This window comes from Zootoca vivipara, chromosome 9, assembly GCF_965207765.1.
Source record: "Zootoca vivipara chromosome 9, rZooViv2.hap1.1, whole genome shotgun sequence".
Taxonomy (NCBI): Eukaryota; Metazoa; Chordata; class Lepidosauria; order Squamata; family Lacertidae; genus Zootoca; species Zootoca vivipara.
The window spans coordinates 61,331,491-61,351,218 of record NC_142592.1 but is presented as its reverse complement, the minus strand read 5'-3'; the positions used below and the strand labels follow the sequence as shown (position 1 = coordinate 61,351,218).

Genomic DNA, 19,728 nt, shown 5'->3' with positions numbered 1-19,728 from the left:
CATGAAGCAAACATGAGGTAGGACTGTAGTTGCCAATTTTGGATGCCACAGGCTTGTGTCTACATGTCATGCGTAGGCTTTGTTTATACAAATTCAATTGCCATGGCTTCTCCCAAAGAATAGTGGGAAATGTGGTTTGGTGTGTGTGCTGAGTGTTCTCTGTTAGAGATCCCTTGTCCGTCCTACAAAACTACAGTTCCCAAGGTTCTCTGGGCTGAGAGAATGACTGTTAAACCAAATAAAGCCCTCAAGTGTGTGAATATGTGTGTCTCTGTGTATAGACACACACACACACACACACACACACACACACACACACACAATCACCACAGCATTGACCTTACTGGGTGTATATCTGTGCTGTGGATTCTGGAGTAGGTAAACAAAAACAAGTCCTTTTTCACACCCATGCATAATCAGCTTGTGGAACTCATGGCCACAAGAGCCCCCCCGCAGACACTCCCCTATGAATTCAACAAACGTGTGAAGATGGTATCAAGATCTTACCTGCTAAACATGTCCCCCCCCCCGCCCCAGTAGCTGCACATTGAGTTCCCTTGTTGCGAGAAGCCAAGTTGCAGGGAACTAGGCAGAGGGCCTTCTCGGTAGTGGCGCCCGCCCTGTGGAACGCCCTCCCATCAAATGTCAAAGAGAAAAACAACTACCAGACTTTTAGAAGACATCTGAAGGCAGCCCTGTTTAGGGAGGCTTTTAATGTTTAATCCATTATTGTATTTTATTTTATTTTTCTGTTGGAAGCCGCCCATCTGGCTGGGTTTACCCAGCCACTCGGGCGGGGTATAAATAATAAATTATTATTATATTATTATAATGTGAAGGGATCTTATGCGTGTACAGATCTATGTGAGCAGAACGTGGGAAGCAGTGAGTGGATTCAGGTAAATCTGATGCATGTGGAAGTGGTCAAGCGGTTTCCCTCCTTGCAGGTTATGGGTTTGCCAAAGAGTTCAGAGCCTTTTAAAATATTTTGGATGCCTATATGAGTCAGTGGACACTCACCCCCCTGACTGATTTTAAGCCTCATCCACTTGCTGTGGATACTATGCATTGAAACGTGTTTAGCCTGTAGTTGTTCCGCACGATTGATGCTTCCTCCATATTTCTGGGTTTCTGTTTTGCATTTTGTTACTCCTCAGTTCAGTAAGCTTTTCAGTGCTATTACGGAATACATCGTTTCCAGCTAAACTGTAACCACCTCCTTGGGCGGCAGCGGGGGGGGGGGAATCAATATTGCACCTAATTATTATTATTGCATCTGTACTGATGAATCATTTAATAAAAATTTGGAAACAACTTCACCTGTTCCTTTGGCCTCAAACTTCGCCCTTTGGCCTCATACTTCTAATGGCAAAACCAGATGAATGCATGTTTAATAAACAGAGGGTGGATCTACACACAGGGGGGGTAAACGCTATAATAAGTCAGAAATTAAATTGTTATAACAAAAGAAAAAAAGATGCTATGGAAAATTGCTTAGAATTTTTCTTTGCTCTCTGGTGCCATCTGGTGTTGCAGGTTTATAATGCATTTAAAACGCTCATTCTTGACTAATCTCCACAATCTCACTACTTCAGCTATAAAATGGAGGTGGGGTAACTTTCTAGAGAATGAAGGGACAGGAGTGAAAATTGCCCACCCCCAATTCCACCACCTTAAGAACCTATGACGAGCCTGCTGGATATGAAGGGCCTGCTAGATTAGGCCAGTGTCCAGCATCCTGTTCTCACAGTGGCCAATCAGATCCCTGTGGGAAACCAGCAAGCAGGATCTGAGCACAAGAGCCCTCTTCCCTCCAGCAGCTGGGATTCAGAAGCCTTTGGATTACTGCAGGCTTCCTCAACCTCGGCCCTCCAGATGTTTTGAGATTACAACTCCCATCATCCCTGACCACTGGTCCTGCTAGCTAAGGATTAGGGGAGTTGTAGGCCAAAAACATATGGAGGGTCGAGTTTGAGGGAGCACGAGTTACTGCCTCCAACCATGGCTAGTAGCCATTGATAGGGATTGGGGGGGGGGAATCATTTGGCTCACATTTTATTGCAAACCCAACACATTTCACGCTTCCTGAAGGAACCAGAAAGCTGAAACGCAACAATCCATTGAGATTCACACTTATTTGAATTTTGCAATCCAGTTCTTCAACCAAAAAATGACAACACAAAATAAATAATAATAATAAACAACCTCAGCACAAAAGTAATTATACTCATCAAGATAATGTGCAAAAATGCATTCTGGTAGGAAAAAAATGCTTGCAGAAATATGTGTATAGGGGGATGTATGAATTTTCACGTGGACCGAATAATTAAAGAAAGAACTTAATGAGAAAAATGAGAAATGGAAATCAAAGTTGATGGATTTTCCCACCCCTTCCTTCAATGCTTCAAAAGGTTTTCCCATTTTCTGATACTGTGGCCAGGCAGCAGGTATCCTAAAACAGCAAATTGCAGGGAGATAAGGTAGAAGGGGATAATCCCCCCGCCCGCTCCCATCTCCTGCATGTTTCCTTTGAGTTAACCATCCTTTCCCCACCCTTTATACCCAAATCGACAAATCCGTGTTTAATAAGCCCTGTGCCCATTCAAATGTTGCATGACTACAACTCCCATCATGCCTTTCTGTCTGGGGCTGATGAGATCTACAACATCTGCATTTGTTTTTCCCCACCCTCTCCCCAATTCCCCCCCCCTGCTCTGAATCTTCCCAGTGAATTGTAAACATAAATAGTTGAGTTTGGGAGATAAAACTGGCATGTACTGCCCTTTCCATACACAAGCACCATCCAGACCCCATAAACAAATCTACTACACCACTGACCCTTTTGGTTCATTCAATTCTCACAGAAATCAGAAAGTAGTAATAGTTTGTGGTTTATTGTGGATCTGGCCAGGAACTGTATGCAAGCACTGAATAATAAGATGTTTTGAGGTCTGCTGGTTGACAGCAAAATATTCAAAGTAATTCTAGACTGGTTGTTTTAAAGGTGGCGGAAAATGACCATTCTTTGGAATACAGGATAAGCAGCATGCTAATAAGCAGGGACTCTCCCCCCCTCAACCAAAACACTTTAGCTTAAATAAATTTCCGTTTATGGATCTCTAGCTATGGGAGAGATTCTTCAAATATTTCTAGATCATGGTTCTAAGATGGAGAAGCTGTGGGAAAGGACGTATAGGAAATGCGGAAGAAAGGAAGCTTCTGCTTAAACATCTCTTGCCATCGGGTGTTTCAGTTCTGAGTCGTAGAATTGTAGAGTTGGAAGGGGTACCCAATGGTTATCTAGTCCAACCCCCTGCAATGCAGAAACCAGAGCTCAAGAATCCCTGACAGATGGCCAGCCAACCTCTGCTTAAAAGTCTGTCCAATGAAGGAGAGTCCACCACTTTCCAAGGCGGTCCATTCCACTGTCGAACAGCTCTTACCGTCATAAAGTTCTCCCTAATGTTTATTCAGAATCTCCTTTCTTGTAATCTGAACCCACTGGTTTGGGTCCTGCCCTCTGGAGCAGCAGCCATTCACAAAAGTAAGCCACCATTTCTGTTCCCACAACTGTTGGGAAGAAAATATCTCTCATCCTATAACCATTACATCAAAAGCAAGTAAATAAGACAAAGACATGGGGCTGTATCCAACTGAGCCATACTCAGAGTAAACCCATTGAAATTGATGAAATTAGCAAAGAACAATTATTCTGGTGGTTCTACTCTGAGTATGACTTAGCTGGATACAACCTGGTCTCGGGGAGCTAGGAAGCAGCTAGTAAGTCATAATCTTTATCCTATATAATAATGTGCAAGTGTCTCTGCGTCCAGTCCCTGTGTCCCTGTGTCCGTGCTACTGCGCATGTGCCCCACGGACACAGGGATTGGACGCAGAGACGACGCACACACACACACACACGCTCTTCCCCCCCTGCCTACCGTTTCCTCGCGGTCCTCAGGCGGTGGCGGACAAGGAGGCGGCTTGAGCCCAGGGGGAGGGCAGGAAGGAAAGAGCCCCCTGGCCGCCCCTACCTTCCCCCCTCCCCTGCCTAGGCATGGACCGCGGCGGCGGAGGCGGAACAGCGACGGAGGAGCCCGTGAGAGGAGCGGCGGGGCCGTGGCCTTCCCTTCCTCTCTGCGCTCGGCCGCGGGGCACGACAGGATAGCAAGTTTGTTTACTTGCATTCCTGGCGCACCCCGCAGCCGAGCGCAGAGAGGGAGGGAAGGCCGCGGCCCTGCCGCTCCTCTCACAGATGTTCTAGCGCCTTGGAACATGCGCACGCTCCTGCTGCCCAATGGCCCGGCTCTCGGCAGCGCCCGAGGCGCCCAGACCTTGCTCCGCCTCCGCCTCTTTGGTCCCGCCACCCCCGCCGGCTGCCCGGCCGTGATGGTCACGCTCCAGGTGGCCTCAGCCCCACTGGGCCGCGCTCTCCCCCGGCGGGGCCTGCCGTTGGGTGGGGAGGCCGCCGGCGGCCTGTCGGCCGGGGCTGCTGCTGGCCCGACCTCTGCTGTCTCTGGGGCTGCTGCAGCTGATCTTGGGGTGCTGTCTGGTGGCGCTGAGCTTCGAGGCGCTCTCTCTCAGCAGCTCCCCACAGGTGAAGAACTCCTGCCCCATCTGGGCCGGCTCCTTGGTAAATGCCCCTTGCGCGCGCGCCCGAGCTCCTCTTGGGGGCAGCCATCGGCTGCGTCTTCTGTGGGGTCGTGGACATAAAGCCGCCTTCAGTTCTAGCACCCGTTAATTTAACGGGCTAAATGATACTAGTGTTTAATAATGCTGTATGCTGGGTTTGGTATTTGCTTTTGATATTTTTAAAGTTTTGCTTTATATTAATAGTCTATATATATATATATATATATATATATATATATATATATATATATGTATGGTATTGATTGTGCCTGTTAGACAAAACTTTGGGAGAGATAGGCAAAAAAAAAAACAACCCTCACTTTTATAAGCGGGTCTAAGCCTGCTACCAATTTTGAAAAAAAAATATGTATTGGACATACATAATGATGTTTGGACCTCACTGACTCACAAATGAGAGCCTCAAAGTTCTTAAGGGAGTTCCACAACAGACAGAAAGCTGAAAATTTATTCATTGCAATAGGTCTGAAAATTGACCTTCAAGAGTGCTTGAAGTCTTCTCTGATAACAGGGACTAGTGCTCAAAAAGATACTGTACTTGAACCAGCTTTGGACTGATGGGGGAGGGTTGGGGTTTTTAATCTGTGAATGGCCCTTCCAAGGCATTTGGCTGACTGAGGCGAAGAGCAAGATGTGTTTTCCGCTCCCCCAAATTCCATGTTCAGGGACCTGACCAGACTACCAGTCGAATCTTACTTCAACCCCATCAATGAGACAGAAAGATAAATTTCGAAGGAGCAGACCAGGCCATGTTGGGACACACAGCTCTAGCCAAAGCTTTGCCCCTAATCCCTTTCTCTCTAGCAACTGCTGCTTCACTTTGCCCAATGACAGGGCCGGCCCTGTATCTGCAGCTGAAGGAGACAAACCGGATTTACTTGCATCGCACCAAATTGAAAAATAGCAGCAGGCTGAGTAGCAGCTCTAAGAACAGTCGCTGTTCTTTCCCTGCCAACTTTGCAGGTGATAGGGGGCACTTTGACCCCCCTCTCCTTTCCTTCAGTGCCAAGATATTAGGGTTAGGGGTTTAAAAAGCCAGCATACAGTTTGACACATGCTTCTAAATTATTTCTTCTACTGCCAAAGGGGGGGGGGAGAGAACGAGAGAAGGGGGAGATGCACCATCAGAACTATTTATAATAGAGGAAAGAGGGCAGGGGATTCGAGGTATTTCAGATATCTAGCTCCCACCGGATTCTTCCACATTCCCCTTAGATCAGGTCGTACCCAACTTTAAGGTAACATGTGTACAAGCAGGATTGGCAGCAACCGTTTGCCACAAGCAAAGGGGCGCTGCATCAGTTCCTATATTCTCCGTGCTGCTTCTTCTTCCCATCCGGCACAGCACTGAGGGAAAAAGGGGCCTTTATGTTCTGCCTGTCCCTCTCAGCCTCTTCGTCTTCGTCGTATCTTTCATCCTCCTCCTCGTCGAGCTCTTCGTCGCTTTGGTGGGGGCTGTTGTGCTGAGAGACGGAGGGCGAGGGGGGCACTGACGGCGGGCGCGGGTACCGAAATCCTTCCGTCTGCAGGAGAAATGGAAGCGAGGGATAAATACGATGCAGGAAGGGCCCTTGATGTAAAAAGCACATCCTTCCTCCCCCTGCCACCCAAAATATTCTTCATTAATTAAAAAATGTACACTGAGGTCCAGCCCTGAGGGCCTTCTGGCAGTTCCCTCACTGCAAGAAGTGAGGTTACAGGGAACCAGGCAGAGGGCCTTCTTGGTGGTGGCGCCCACCCTGTGGAACGCCCTCCCATCAGATGTCCAGGAAATAAACAACTATCTGACTTTTAGAAGACATCTGAAGGCAACCCTGTTTAGTGAAGTTTTTAATGCCCGATATTATTATTATTATTATTATTATTATTATTATTATTATTATTATTATTTGAAACACCTTTCTCAGACCGATGGTGACATGTTCAGTGGTCATGTCTGACTTATGCCCTTTGAAGCATAACATGTAGGAGGAGTTACCTTTGGTGGAGCATTTGGTACCAGCATGAATTTTTCAGGAAACGCCCGACTAAGGGCCAAGTGCCTAGCATGCATATAAAACTGTAAGGAGAGAGAAAGAGAGAGAGAGGTGTAACTTAGCGGCCCAGGCATTCACCCTCTCATGGTCACAACTGCGTGAAAAGGTCCACGCCCTAACATGGTGTCCTTGTTACAACTCTATGACTTCACACAGTCATTCACAGAATCGTAGAATTGTAGGGTTAGAAGGGACCCCAAGGGTCATCAAGTCCAACCCCCCTGCAATGCAAGAATCTCAACTAAAGCATCCATGACAGATGGCCATCCAACCTCTGCTTAGAAGCCTCCAAGGATGGAGAGTCCACCACTTTCTGGGGGCGTCCATTCCACTGTCAAACAGCTTGTGTCATGAGAAAGTTATTCCTAATGTTTAGTCGGAATATCCTTTCTTGTAACTTGAAGCCATTGGTCGACTCCTACCCTCTAGAGCAGGAAAAAATGGGCTTGCTCTGTCTTTCATGTGGTGGGCCTTTAGAAGATGCCTATCACATCTCCTCTCAGTCTCCTCTTTTCCAGGCTAAACATACCCAATTCCCTCAACCATTCCTCATAAGGCTTGGTTTCCAGACCCTTGGTCATGTATTGATGCATCCGGAAGCTAATTAGCAAATAATCCAAAGTGGGAGCTGGGAATCTTTTTCAGCCTGAGGGTTGTGTTTCCTTGTAAGCAATCTTCTGAGGGTGGGTGCGCGCGCACACTAGTGGCGGGCAGGACCAGATGCAAAAGCGGGCATAGCAATGGATGTAGCTCTTGCCTTGCACATTAGGTTACATTTCAGCCAAGCAGAAGCCAGAGATTAATACACAGACAGATGCCTCCATCTCCCAGTCAGGCATTGCAGTTCAAGGCTACATTTCAGCAAGGCAAAAACCAGCTGAGGAGAGGTAGAGCTGATGAAAGGTGTGGCCAGGGTTGGCGGTGCGGCCTGTGGAGAATCCTAAGGGCCAGATAAGAGAGGCCTGGAAAGCCGCATTCAAGCCTCTAGGCCGAGGTCGCCAACCCCTGATCTCAAGCAACAGGGAGTGTGACACACATGCAATCGTTCAGTGTACCCTGCCTAGATATCGCCAGTCCAGCAGGTCCGAGAGCCTCTCCGTCCGGTTTCTCTGGACGATCCTTTGCCGACGTGACTGCTGGCAGAATCCATACAGAAACTGCGTCAGCTGGTTGCAGGACTCATCTGGGGAGCGGAATCTCCTGTCCACAATGTAAATACCTGCAGGAGACAAACCCAGGTTGGGAAGAAAAGAGTTTGCAGGTGCTCTTTGGCCTTTGAAGGCTTCTGTTGCATCTGTCATTATGCATGATAATGACCTTTGCAAAATCCCGTCCCTCATCAAGTGGAGACGCTTGTGCTTTGTATAGCCAATCTGAACTCTCCTCTTCTCCCACTCTCCTTTTAAACTGGAGAGGAACTTTGGAAGGTTCCATATATCCAAAATGTGGGATATATCCAGCCTCATATAACCAACTTCTGTAACTCTAATTAATGCATGGAGGGTTCAAGACCATAGAGTAAATTGTTCTGCCAGGCTTAGCTAAGTCACATCCCCTCACCTTGGGAGGAAGGACTACCAAACTCTTTGTTCTCCAACTTTCCTCCATCCTGCCATCATGTGAACCTTTCCAGTAAGGATGTCTGAACTAGAGGCTCCAAGCTTAGACCGTGTGGCTTCAGCAAGCCATCTTTGTGTTTCTATGCAAATAATTTAGAAAATTACCATTTTTCAAACCTATCTTTTCTAGCTGCTCTATGGGAAAGAACATGAATCTGACCTTTGAAGTGTTTGTAAGTAAAGCATTTTTAACTCGCCAAATGTGTGGTCTTTCCTATGCTGAGGGAAGTGGGAAACTTAGGAAATAACTTAGAAGGGGATATTTTAAAGGCCTAACAGTCTCATGGGTGTACCCAGGAAGGGGCAGGGGGGCACCTGCCCCCCAGAAGCAAAAAATTTTTAAAATGCGCCTCGCTCCAACTTTCCCCACCAAGCCTCTTCGCAGACGCCAGCAAGGAGGGAGGGAGAGGGTCTCTAACCACCCCCGCCCCCCGCCCTTCATCTCCGCTCCGGAAAGCGTGAAGAAAGGAGGACCCCGCTCTGCTCCCACAGCGCACCTTCTTCGCCAAGTGCCACTTGCGGCCACGGCCGGGAAGGAAACGGCACACAAAGGGAAGGCAAGCCGGAGCCCCCCTCCAGCCAGCGCCGTCTTTGCGCATGTCGCGCCCGCCCCGATGAGAGAGATCCAAGGAGGAGCCATGAGTAAGGCGGCAGTGGAGGCTCCCCTAAGGCCGCCCCCCCGAAGGATCGCGGAGCACTTCTGGCGGCGGCGGGAGTGCTAATCCCCATTCCCGTCCCCCTCCTCCCTTCCAGACTTTACCATGGCTTGCCCCCCCCCCTAGTTTTGATCCTGGGTATGCCCCTGAACAGTCTATATTTCCATGATTTACTTTGCTGCAGGTTTTGTGATTTTAGATCTCTGCTGGGGCTCTCTCACCAAAGAGTGCTTGCCCCAAACCTGGATCTAGGTATCCAGAGAATTCTTCTTTTAAACCTGTAACCAAAATATTAACAAAAAATGAAGCACAAAAGCCCGATCTCTCAAAGTTAGGAAAAAGCATGTGGGAAATGCAGTGTGCTGGCTAACCCCTGGCACATTAATAATCTGTTGCATGGCTGCAATGTCCTCACCATAGGCAGCTGGGTCGGCCACATGCTCCTGCATGAAACAGCCAAATCCGGAGAGATTTGTGGTCACGCTGGGAATCCCCATGACAGTGCACTCAGCTGCCAAAAGACAAAGAGGGTTTAACTCTCACAGTGATGTACAACTTTGCAGGGTCACACCAGAAGCAAGGCTGCATTGAAACTGTGCACCCCTCTCCCTCCACCCTGCCAGTCCGTAAAAGCCAGAAAGTCTGTCCTTTGCTCACCGGGAGTGTATCCCCAGGGTTCATAGTATGATGGGAATACGCCAAGGTGGCAACCTCTGACAAACTCTTCGTAGTCCATCGGCAATAAGGGACTAGTTGAAGAAAGGAATTCAGGGTGCAAGATCACCTGGAGAGTTGAATGAGAAGAAGAAGACCCACATAAACATTGCCCTTAGAGGTGTAATTTGAAAAGGGGGAGTTTTCAAATCTAGCAGTCCCTTGCTATGTCCACATGAGCAGTGCCAGATTTACGTATGAGCTAAACAAGCTATAGCTTAGGGCCTCACTCTCTTGTTGTTGTTGTTTAGTCGTTTAGTCGTGTCCGACTCTTTGTGACCCCATGGACCAGAGCACGCCAGGCACTCCTGTCTTGCACTGCCTCCTGCAGTTTGGTCAAACTCATGTTCGTAGCTTCGAGAACACTGTCCAACCATCTCGTCCTCTGTCGTCCCCTTCTCCTAGTGCCCTCCATCTTTTCCAACATCAGGGTCTTTGCTTTTCACTCTCTTGGAGCCCCCCCCCAAAAAAAATTAAACGAAAAAAACCCTGGATGTACATTTCCAAAGTATAAGATAAAAAAAATAAAATAAAACCTACATAGAACAACAGTGTGTAAGCTCCTATGATGTAAGTCATGGGCCCCACCTGCTAGCCTGCTCCCTAAAATATCACTGGTTTGCTCATTTCTATATATAGGGTGCCTACATTCTGCATGTAATATACTTCTTCTTAATTGTATTTCACTATTAATATACTGACTGTATTCCTGTTCAACAATTACTTTGATAAAACACAACTTTTGTTATGTGCAAATGGCTTTAGATACCGATTAGGTCCATAAATTACCACGTAGCATATATTCAACACAAAAAACAAGGACAATTGTTGTTGACAAAGGACAGCTGGACATAGAAAGGGCCCCATTACCTTCAGTAGCTTAGGGCCTCATCAGACCTAAATCCGGCCCTGTGACATGAGTGACAGCTGCTCTTCACGCACACGAAGCAGGAGGACAGCACAATTGATCTATGTGGGATGGTTGACGTCTATAAGGAACTTTCAGATTCGATTACTGCAATGCACTCTGCATGGGGCTTTCCCATTGAAGACGACTTGGAAATTTCAATTGGTGCAAAATGCAGCAGCCAGATTCCTGGCTAGCATTTAATTTAGAACTCATATAACCCGTTTGTTCCTGGACTCAATTCAAGGTGCTCACACTAAATAAATAAGCCCGTTGCAACAAAAACCGAAGACACTTCTGGCATCTTAAGGATTCCTGGCTGGGGTTCACTTTAGACCTCATATAGCCCCTGTTTTAAAACTGGCTGCCTTGGTTGCCGTCTGGGGGTTCAACGGTGGGAATGGCTGGTCTAGTTAAAAGGAACTTGCGTAGCAGCAATAGGAACTTGTGTAGCAGCAATAGTACTGGGCGAGAAAGACCAATGGCCTGGCTTGGATTAGGACAGTGCTATGTGTTCCCTCTTGCCTTCTGTGAGCACCTAGAAAGAAACTCTGTGATCACTAAAAGTCAGCATGGGTTTCTGAAAAATAAGTCATGTCAGACTAATCTGATCTCATTTTTTGACAGAATTACAAGCCTGGTAGATGAAGGGAACGCTGTGGATGTAGCCTATCTTGATTTCAGCAAGGCCTTTGACAAGGTGCCCCATGATATTCTTGTAAAGAAGCTGGTAAAATGTGGGCTAGACAATGCTACCATTCAGTGGATTTGTAACTGGCTGACTGACCGAACCCAAAGGGTGCTCATCAATGGCTCCTCCTCATCCTGGAGAGTAGTGACTAGTGGGGTGCCACAGGGTTCTGTCTTGGGCCCAGTCTTGTTCAACATCTTTATCAATGACTTGGATGATGGGCTTGAGGGAATCCTGAGCAAGTTTGCAGATGACACCAAATTGGGAGGGGTGGCTAACACCCCAGAGGACAGGATCACACTTCAGAATGACCTTAACAGATTAGACAACTGGGCCAAAGCAAACAAGATGAATTTTAACAAGGAGAAATGTAAAGTACTACACTTGGGCAAAAAAAAATGAAAGGCACAAATACAGAATGGGAGACACCTGGCTTGAGAGCAGTACATGTGAAAAGGATCTAGGAGTCTTGGTAGACCACAAACTTGACATGAGTCAGCAGTGTGATGCAGCAGCTAAAAAAGCCAATGCAATTCTGGGCTGCATCAATAGGAGTATAGCATCTAGATCTAGGGAAGTAATAGTGCCACTGTATTCTGCTCTGGTCAGACCTCACCTGGAGTACTGTGTCCAGTTCTGGGCACCACAGTTCAAGAAGGATACTGACAAGCTGGAACGTGTCCAGAGGAGGACAACCAAAATGGTCAAAGGCCTGGAAACAATGCCTTATGAGGAACGGCTTAGGGAGCTGGGTATGTTTAGCATGGAGAAGAGGTTAAGGGGTGATATGATAGCCATGTTCAAATATATAAAAGGATGTCATATAGAGGAGGGTGAAAGGTTGTTTTCTGCTGCTCCAGAGAAGCGGACACGGAGCAATGGATTCAAACTACAAGAAAGAAGATTCCACCTAAACATTAGGAAGAACTTCCTGACAGTAAGAGCTGTTCGGCAGTGGAATTTGCTGCCAAGGAGTGTGGTGGAGTCTCCTTCTTTGGAGGTCTTTAAGCAGAGGCTTGACAACCATATGTCAAGAATGCTTTGATGGTGTTTCCTGCTTGGCAGGGGGTTGGACTGGATGGCCCTTGTGGTCTCTTCCAACTCTATGATTCCGAAAATAATGCATCTTTGTACTCTGTTTATCAGGTGTTCCAGGTTTTTTAAGGCAGAGGAGAGGGGGAAATATTGTTTTTTTTAAAGCCCTGAGAGTTGCACCTTCACTCGATCTGTCCGGTTGTTGAAAAGGCCGATGCGTCTAATGGTGCTTAGGATCGGGTCTGTGGAATCATCGATCATGTTGTGGGTTGTCACTGGCGGAAGTCCCTGTCGCTGCAACAGAACAAGATGTGCATTTGGGGTCATGTTTCAAATAAACACATAAAACAGGCAAGTTTGTAGCCAATGGGTTCTAAACACCAGCACAGCCTTTTTGAAGTAGCCCCACTTTACAGTACAGTGGTACCTCGGTTTATGAACACAATTGGTTCCGGAAGTCTGTTCATAAACTGAAGCGTTCATAAACTGAAGTGAACTTTCCCATTGAAAGTAATGGAAAGTGAATTAATCCGTTCCAGATGGGTCCGCGGCGTTCGTAAACCGAAAATTCATAAACTGAGGTGTTCGTAAACCGAGGTTCCACTTTATTTGTAAAGTGAAGCTGCTTGAATTCAGAAGGAAGTTGGCCATCTCTGTGGTTACTTTTAGGAAACTCCTTTCATGCTCTTTTAAGGTTTCAAGGGTGGTTTTTTTAAAAAATAAAAGTTTCTATTTATATCTTATTTTGCTGTGTTTTTCTTTATTGTAAGCCACACAGCGGGCCTTAATGGGCCTTGGAAAATGATAGGTTGTAGCCAACCAAGTTCTCCTCAGAGTAGTATAAATTAATACTTAGTTATACAGAGTAGAAATCAATAGTTGTGCTCATTAACATCAACGGGTCTACTCTGAGTAGGCCTAGAACAGGATACAACCCATAGCATTTAAAGAAAATAAGTAACTTTTAAAAAAGAATGGTTTAGCCTTTGGCTAAAATGACCACCCTCACTGAATTGGTGCAGCTGAGGGCCAGGAACTAATGCCCCCCCCCCCAATTTATCTTCTATGCCAAGGAGATCGAGGGCCAAATAATGAAATGATATTGATGGTATGTAAATTTACTACTCCAGTGAGAGTTACAGGTAGGTAGCCGTGTTGGTCTGACATAGTTGAAACAAAAAACAAAAAATAAAAAAAATTCCATCCAATAGCACCTTAGAGACCAAGTTTGTCATTGGTATGAGCTTTCGTGCATGCACACGAAAGCTCATACCAATGACAAACTTAGTTGGTCTCTAAGGTGCTACTGGAAGGAATTTTTTTTTGCTCCAGTGAGAGCTAGACTATAAGACAAATTTTATGCTTTCCATTAAACAATAAGAAAAAAAGGATTCCCCCCCCCCAGCCTCTAACCTGGGTTGAATAGATGGCCCGTTTTATGATGGTGAGGTCATCACGATCTATGATCTTGCTCATATCGGGGATTTCTCCTCTGTGGGTGCAATAGGGAAGATCTTTTTTGTGAAAAGAAGGGGAGCATTTTTCCAAAACATCATTTAAAATTTCTGAAGTGGGAGCTCTCTATGGCCCACAGCACTGGGATTGTTTAACTAACCCAGAGCTTCATACGCAAACACATAACTCTACAGTGAAATATGAGATACCTGAATCCATCTGTCATGGATGCTGTAGCTGAGATTCCTGCATTGCAGGGGGTTGGACTAGATGACCCTTGGGTCCCTTCCAACTCGATGATTCTATGAATGAGAGCTCACCTTAATAGTGCTTCATAGAGCTTTTTGCCAAATTTTTCCTTGAGCAAATGCGCAGTGTCCCTAAGAGAGAGGGAAACAGATGGTCATTAAAGGCTTCTGGTCCACTTTTTCCTGTGTGAATGTTTCCCAAGTGAATCATGTTGAGCTCTGCTTCTGTTTTTCTGCCGGCATCCCCCGACTTGGTGCCCTTCAGACGTTGGACTACAACTCCCATTGACCCTGACCGTTGGCTGTGTTGGCTGGGGCTGATGGGAGGAGGAATCTAAAAACCTTTCGAGGGCATTTGGGTGAGCAAAGTTGTGTTCCTCTGAGTGCAGAAATGTTCCAAGGGCTTGGCCTCCTTTGCAAGGAAGAGAACACTAGAGATCTATGACATTTGTTGTGTGTTGTAATTTGTGGGGAACCCATGGCCCTCCAGATGTTGTTGGACTCAACTCCTATCAACACAAGATGGTCAATGGTCAAGGATGATAGGAACTGCAGTCCAGCAAGGGACACAAGCTCCACATCCCTATTGTAATACTTGCTTTATTTACAAATATGCCAATAGATCACAGGTGGAGGTAAGCAAACATAAGCACTCCTAGCAGGTCACAAATCCACTGTCCCCAAATCACCTACTGAAAGGTATCTCAAGATCCTGCCAGCCTTCAGCTCACTCCCTGGACCTCTCTAAGGTGGCCATGTCATGCTTTACAGAGGACAAACCACTACTTGAGGTCTAGTTTAAAGATAACAGACCATAAGAAGGAAAAACAGGAGAGGCTCTGAAGTTCTCCATCGGCAGTGAGACCAGGGCAGCAGACTAAGAAGGCACACTGATCCACCTGGCTGCAGCTTTCCCTGCTGTGTTGACAAGTATTGCTTTTCTATTTAATTTGAATAACTATTTCTAAGCTTGTACCTGTGCCAACCTAGCAGTTCGAAAGCACGAAGTGCAAGTAGATAAATAGGTACCGCTCCGGCAGGAAGGTAAACGGCGTTTCCGTGCGCTGCTCTGGTTTGCCAGAAGCGGCTTAGTCAAGCTGGCCACATGACCTGGAAGCTGTACGCCGGCTCCCTTGGCCAATAACACGAGATGAGCGCCGCAACCCCAGGGTCGGTCACGACTGGACCTAATGGTCAGGGGTCCCTTTACCTTTTACCTGTGCATATAAAACTCGCATATGCATATGTGGCCCCGCCCCCGCCCTTCCAGAACTGCAGTTTCACCCCGCACACGGACATTAGCTGTGGGGCAGGGGAAGAAAATGTATTTCCTATTGCGGAGAGATCTCTGTATCTCTCCTGCTGAGGACACATCGTATAACTGCAGCTCCCCAAGGAGATATTGGCATAGCTGTCAAGTTTTCCCTTTTCTCGCAAGGAAGCCTATTGAGCATAAGGGAATTTCCCTTTAAAAAAGGGAGAACTTGACAGCTATGGATACTGGGCATCGGACACACGGTTTTGTGTTTCATTTGGAACACTTTAAAAAGAGAAGGGTGTGGTTACTTTATCAGACCACAAGGCGGCAGTCAGACCACAAGGCAAGTTGGATACATGGCCCAGAAACGGCAAGAGCTTTTGTGATGCAGGAACACAACTGCCTCTTGCCATATTCCTCCCTGTTTCATTCTTTCTCTTCACTTTTTCCCTCCCTTGCAATTCTCCTCCTGCCAAAATTCTCCTTCCTGGCTAATTATGGCAGGCACAGTGGGGTTCACTCTAGTTTTGCAAACTGTGCATCAGATCCGGGTCTTGACCCAGGTGTGTGGGCATTGACGCAATTCGATAAGCGTAAGCTGGGAACCACAGCTTGAGCAAGTCCTGGGTCAGCTGCCAGATATTTCATAGAATAAATTGGGTGATGTGCAACTATATTTTACTGAGAGCGGACCTCCTGAAATTAAGGGACCTAACTTGGTCAGGTTCACCCTTTTGGCAAACATGAAACCCACCAGCTGTTTCACACACCAGAATCAGTCGATCAATCAGTCATTGACTGTCATGAACTGGTTGGACACAGAGGAGTGGTTGGAGGAGCTAGCGGGGAACCCCCAAGGGAAGAAGGCTCAGAGCCAGGGGATTGGTGGTGGGACAATGAGGAGCGGTCAGAGGGAGAAGACTGGAAGGAGGAGGTGTCGGAAGCTGAAGAGGTAACAGGGCTTAGTGAGCTGGAGGAGTCAGTGGCAGAGGGAAGTCCAGACTCAGAAGCAGGAGAGGAGGAACGCAAAAACACAGAGATGAGTACGGCTGGTGAAGATTCATGGATGCCTCCTCCCCATCCTGCTGCAACAAGCTCTGCTTCCCCCTTGGTTGCCCAGAACCAGGAGAGGCATGAAGAGGGAGGAGCAGAGACAGCAGACTTTCCAAGTGTCCCTATTTTCTAGGGATGTCCTGATTTAGAGAAGCGCCCCCCCCCCGGTTTCTGATTTGATCCCGGAATATCCCGCTTTTCCTTAGGACGTCCCTATTTTCATTGGACAAATGTTGGAGGATATGGAGTTATCTGACCCCCAACCTGTGTGAAGGCAATCCTGTACAGGGAAGTGTTTTTTTAATGTTTAATGTTTAATTATATTTTTATATAGGTTGGAAGCTGCCCAGAGTGGCTGGGGCAACCAAGTCAGATGTGTGGGGTATAAATAGTAAAATGATCATTATGGAATGGGACGTCCCTATTTTCATTGAAGAAATGTTGGAGGGTATAAGACAGGTGCGCCGGCAGAGTCTCAGATTGCTTGGAGTGGACCTGGGAGAGGAGGAGGCTTAGGTGACTGTGGGGAGGCGGGGACCTTCAGTCTCGGCTCCTGCTTCATGGGGGCAGGACCTGCCAGGGATGAGTTGCTCCGCTCATTAGGCCTGACACTCCTGTGCAGATCCTGTTTTGGCTAATAAAGGGTTAACTCCAACTTGCTCTGTGTGATTTACTGCTGGCTCACTCCTGTCATTAACTCTTTTGCTTTGCCACGCCATAAGAGAAAGGAAGATGTTTACCATAGCTGCTTCCGGACTGCCTGGCCTTTCAGGGTTTCCACATTGAAATTGTTGGTATTTGCTGGCATTATGAAGAACACCACGACTGTGACATCGCTCCTGTGCACCTGAATGAAGAAAAGACGCCTGTCTAAACAGGGAGAGATTTCTGCAATGCCCTCCCTTTATTGTTCATCTTGTTTTGACCTTTAAAGACCTAAATGGTTTGGAACCATGTTATCCGAAAGACCACTGACATCAGGGTTGGGAAACCATTTTCAGACCAAGGGCCGCATTCTGTTCTGGTCAACTTCCATGGGGCCACATGCCACTGTTTGCTGTGACAAGGGGCAAAAGTGGGCGGAGCAATGAATATTCATCCAGGCAAGCAAGAAGCATTGCAGTATCAGAGTTTAAAGACACATTCCAGCCAGGCAAAAACACTCGTGGAGGATGTAAAGTAGGGCTGGTGAGGGGTGTGGCTTAGGAATAGGAGGTGTGGCCTAAGGATAGTCCCAATGCAAAAATTGGATGCTCTTCCATTGCGCTACAAGTCTTCCCCTGGCCCATCCATATCAGATTTGACTATGTGTTTGCTGCATCTGAGACAGCCAAGTGGCAAAGACTGTGGAAATCCATTGAACTCTAAATATGGGAGTCTATATTATACCCTTGTTGAGCTTTGGGAAGAGGTGGGTCCCATAAAATCTCAGTGGCAGTACCCAGCATCTCTTGTTAAAGTATTTGACCCTTCTCACATGCAGTGTATTTGCACTCTTCCATTGCCTCTCGAGACAGACAGATGCCAACTCAATTCAATGCGCTCTGTCTATGGGACCCGGAGGACAGCTGCTAGTCAGAGCAGGCAAGGGAAAGAGACTAAGGCAGCCTCATATGAATTTGCATTCTTTCTTACCCTCAAGAGGAAGTTCAATCTTGATAGGGCCTCTAAAAACATGTCGGCTCCTTTGTTTGAAAACTCGTATCTCCCAGCAATGAAGAAAAACAAAGTCCTTTCAAGGTTGAAATCAAGATGTCTGAAAGCAAGTGCAAACAAACGTAAAATGGGTCAAGTGGTCGATCAAAGAGGGCTCATGGTAAACTGTGCTGCTGACTGAAGGTCATTGGCACAGCAACAACGCTGCAAGTTTCCTGTTCTACCTCTCAGCTGCGTGAATCTTGACTAGCCAACACACACGGCGATGGCACCAGTGTTGTGGAAAGCCCTCCTGGCTGAAATATGAGCGCCCCCATCCGCATTGGCATTCTGCCGGCTCTTGAAGACACACCTGTTTGGGCAAGCAGTTCCCTGAACTTGATTGCTTTTTTAAATTGTTTGTTTACTTTTTAATTGTAATTCTTTTAAATGCCCTAACTTTATTGTCTATTATAAATATGGATGCTTTTAGCATTTGGATGGAACTGTTTCATTGTTTATTTCAATTATTAATTAAAACTGTGCACTGCTTAGAAGCCATTAAGGCATGAAACTAGTCTGTTAATCAGATAATAATAGGCATTGTTAACAATAAGAACATAAAGCCCAGATGAGTAAACTATGGTTCTCCAGAGGTTGTTAGATTACAGCTACTGTCTTTCCTGAAAGATTATCTCATGCCATATATACCTAATCTGTCACAGCACTCTGTTGCTGTTATTTATTGTTCTATATTCTGTAGCGCTTAATGTAGCAAAATCTAAGCCTGATGAAACAGTAAGTTTTCTGTATCGGTTTATAAATCGGGCCCAAGCGGGTTCCTCCTGGATTGCCAGGGACCCCAATGCAGGCTGGTATATCCTCTATCCCAGTAACTAAAGCTGCATATTGTTTCTCTGCTCTTCTTCAGAATAATTAGAGCAATAGACGATTCTGTCTATTGTGGTCCTCTCAGTTTCTCATTTTTCCATCTTAAATTCCATTTTCTACATTTCCACAGCAGTTCTCAATTAAAAAAAATTAAAAATTCTCAGCATCTTAGTGAAAATTTCTCTTAAGAAACTCATCGGCAAAACTTTGCAAGCAATTTTTCCTAGTATGCTATTTTCACCAAACTATGCATTTTAAGGCACACTTTGCCCTCATGAATCCTTTTTGTGCACTTGGCTGGACAACTGCATTGTATAGTTTGGAGAAGTGTGAACTTTGGACGATGGTTGTGTTTCAGTTCCTATATTGTGTTGGAAAGTGTGAATTAGGTGCATTTGCCTTTAAATGTTAACTGGATTGAATCCCCCCCCCAAATCATTAGGCCTAATGAAGTCCAGTGGGGTCCACCCCTTGGCCCACCTCACATTCCACCCTCACCCTTCCTCAGATCCCAGGATCTTTGAAGTCACACATTGGCAATCCTGCCAGCAGGGGTGCCAGTACCTAGGGGCCAAAACCTTTTGGCCTCCTCCCTATATTTTTGGGTTAGGGGCTGGGACTCCCGATGACCCAAAAGTGAGGTAAGACCAAGTGAAACATGCCTCCAGGGGCCAGCTCCTTCTCCTCCCTGCCATGGAGGGGAAGGAGGGTCGAAGCAGCCTCCCACCAGTGGCAACACCAAGAGGAAGTGGAGGAGGAGCCACTGGCCATTAAGCCATGTGGCCATGGTGTTTGGCTCCACCCCCAGATCCCCCCTGACACCCTGATGTCACACACGTGATGTCAGCTCCCCCAATCACTCCTGCAAGTTGAAGCCTCT

The 19,728-nt window shown here is 46.7% G+C and overlaps 1 protein-coding gene across 1 annotated transcript in view; it reads right to left on the bottom strand.

Moving 5' to 3' along the window:
* Nucleotides 1-5,070: 5,070 nt before the first annotated feature.
* Nucleotides 5,071-19,728, bottom strand: part of GYS2 (glycogen synthase 2) — a 52,821-nt gene continuing 38,163 nt past the window's right edge. The window contains exons 8-17 of the mRNA XM_035127396.3: nucleotides 17,958-18,078; nucleotides 17,063-17,169; nucleotides 14,084-14,143; nucleotides 13,722-13,800; nucleotides 12,489-12,602; nucleotides 9,619-9,745; nucleotides 9,377-9,472; nucleotides 7,742-7,905; nucleotides 6,629-6,709; nucleotides 5,071-6,173 (exon numbers count right to left, since the gene is read on the bottom strand). Of these exons, the coding sequence (XP_034983287.2) occupies nucleotides 5,949-6,173; nucleotides 6,629-6,709; nucleotides 7,742-7,905; nucleotides 9,377-9,472; nucleotides 9,619-9,745; nucleotides 12,489-12,602; nucleotides 13,722-13,800; nucleotides 14,084-14,143; nucleotides 17,063-17,169; nucleotides 17,958-18,078 (1,174 nt within the window). The 3' untranslated portion in view covers nucleotides 5,071-5,948. The remainder of the gene's footprint in view (nucleotides 6,174-6,628; nucleotides 6,710-7,741; nucleotides 7,906-9,376; nucleotides 9,473-9,618; nucleotides 9,746-12,488; nucleotides 12,603-13,721; nucleotides 13,801-14,083; nucleotides 14,144-17,062; nucleotides 17,170-17,957; nucleotides 18,079-19,728) is intronic.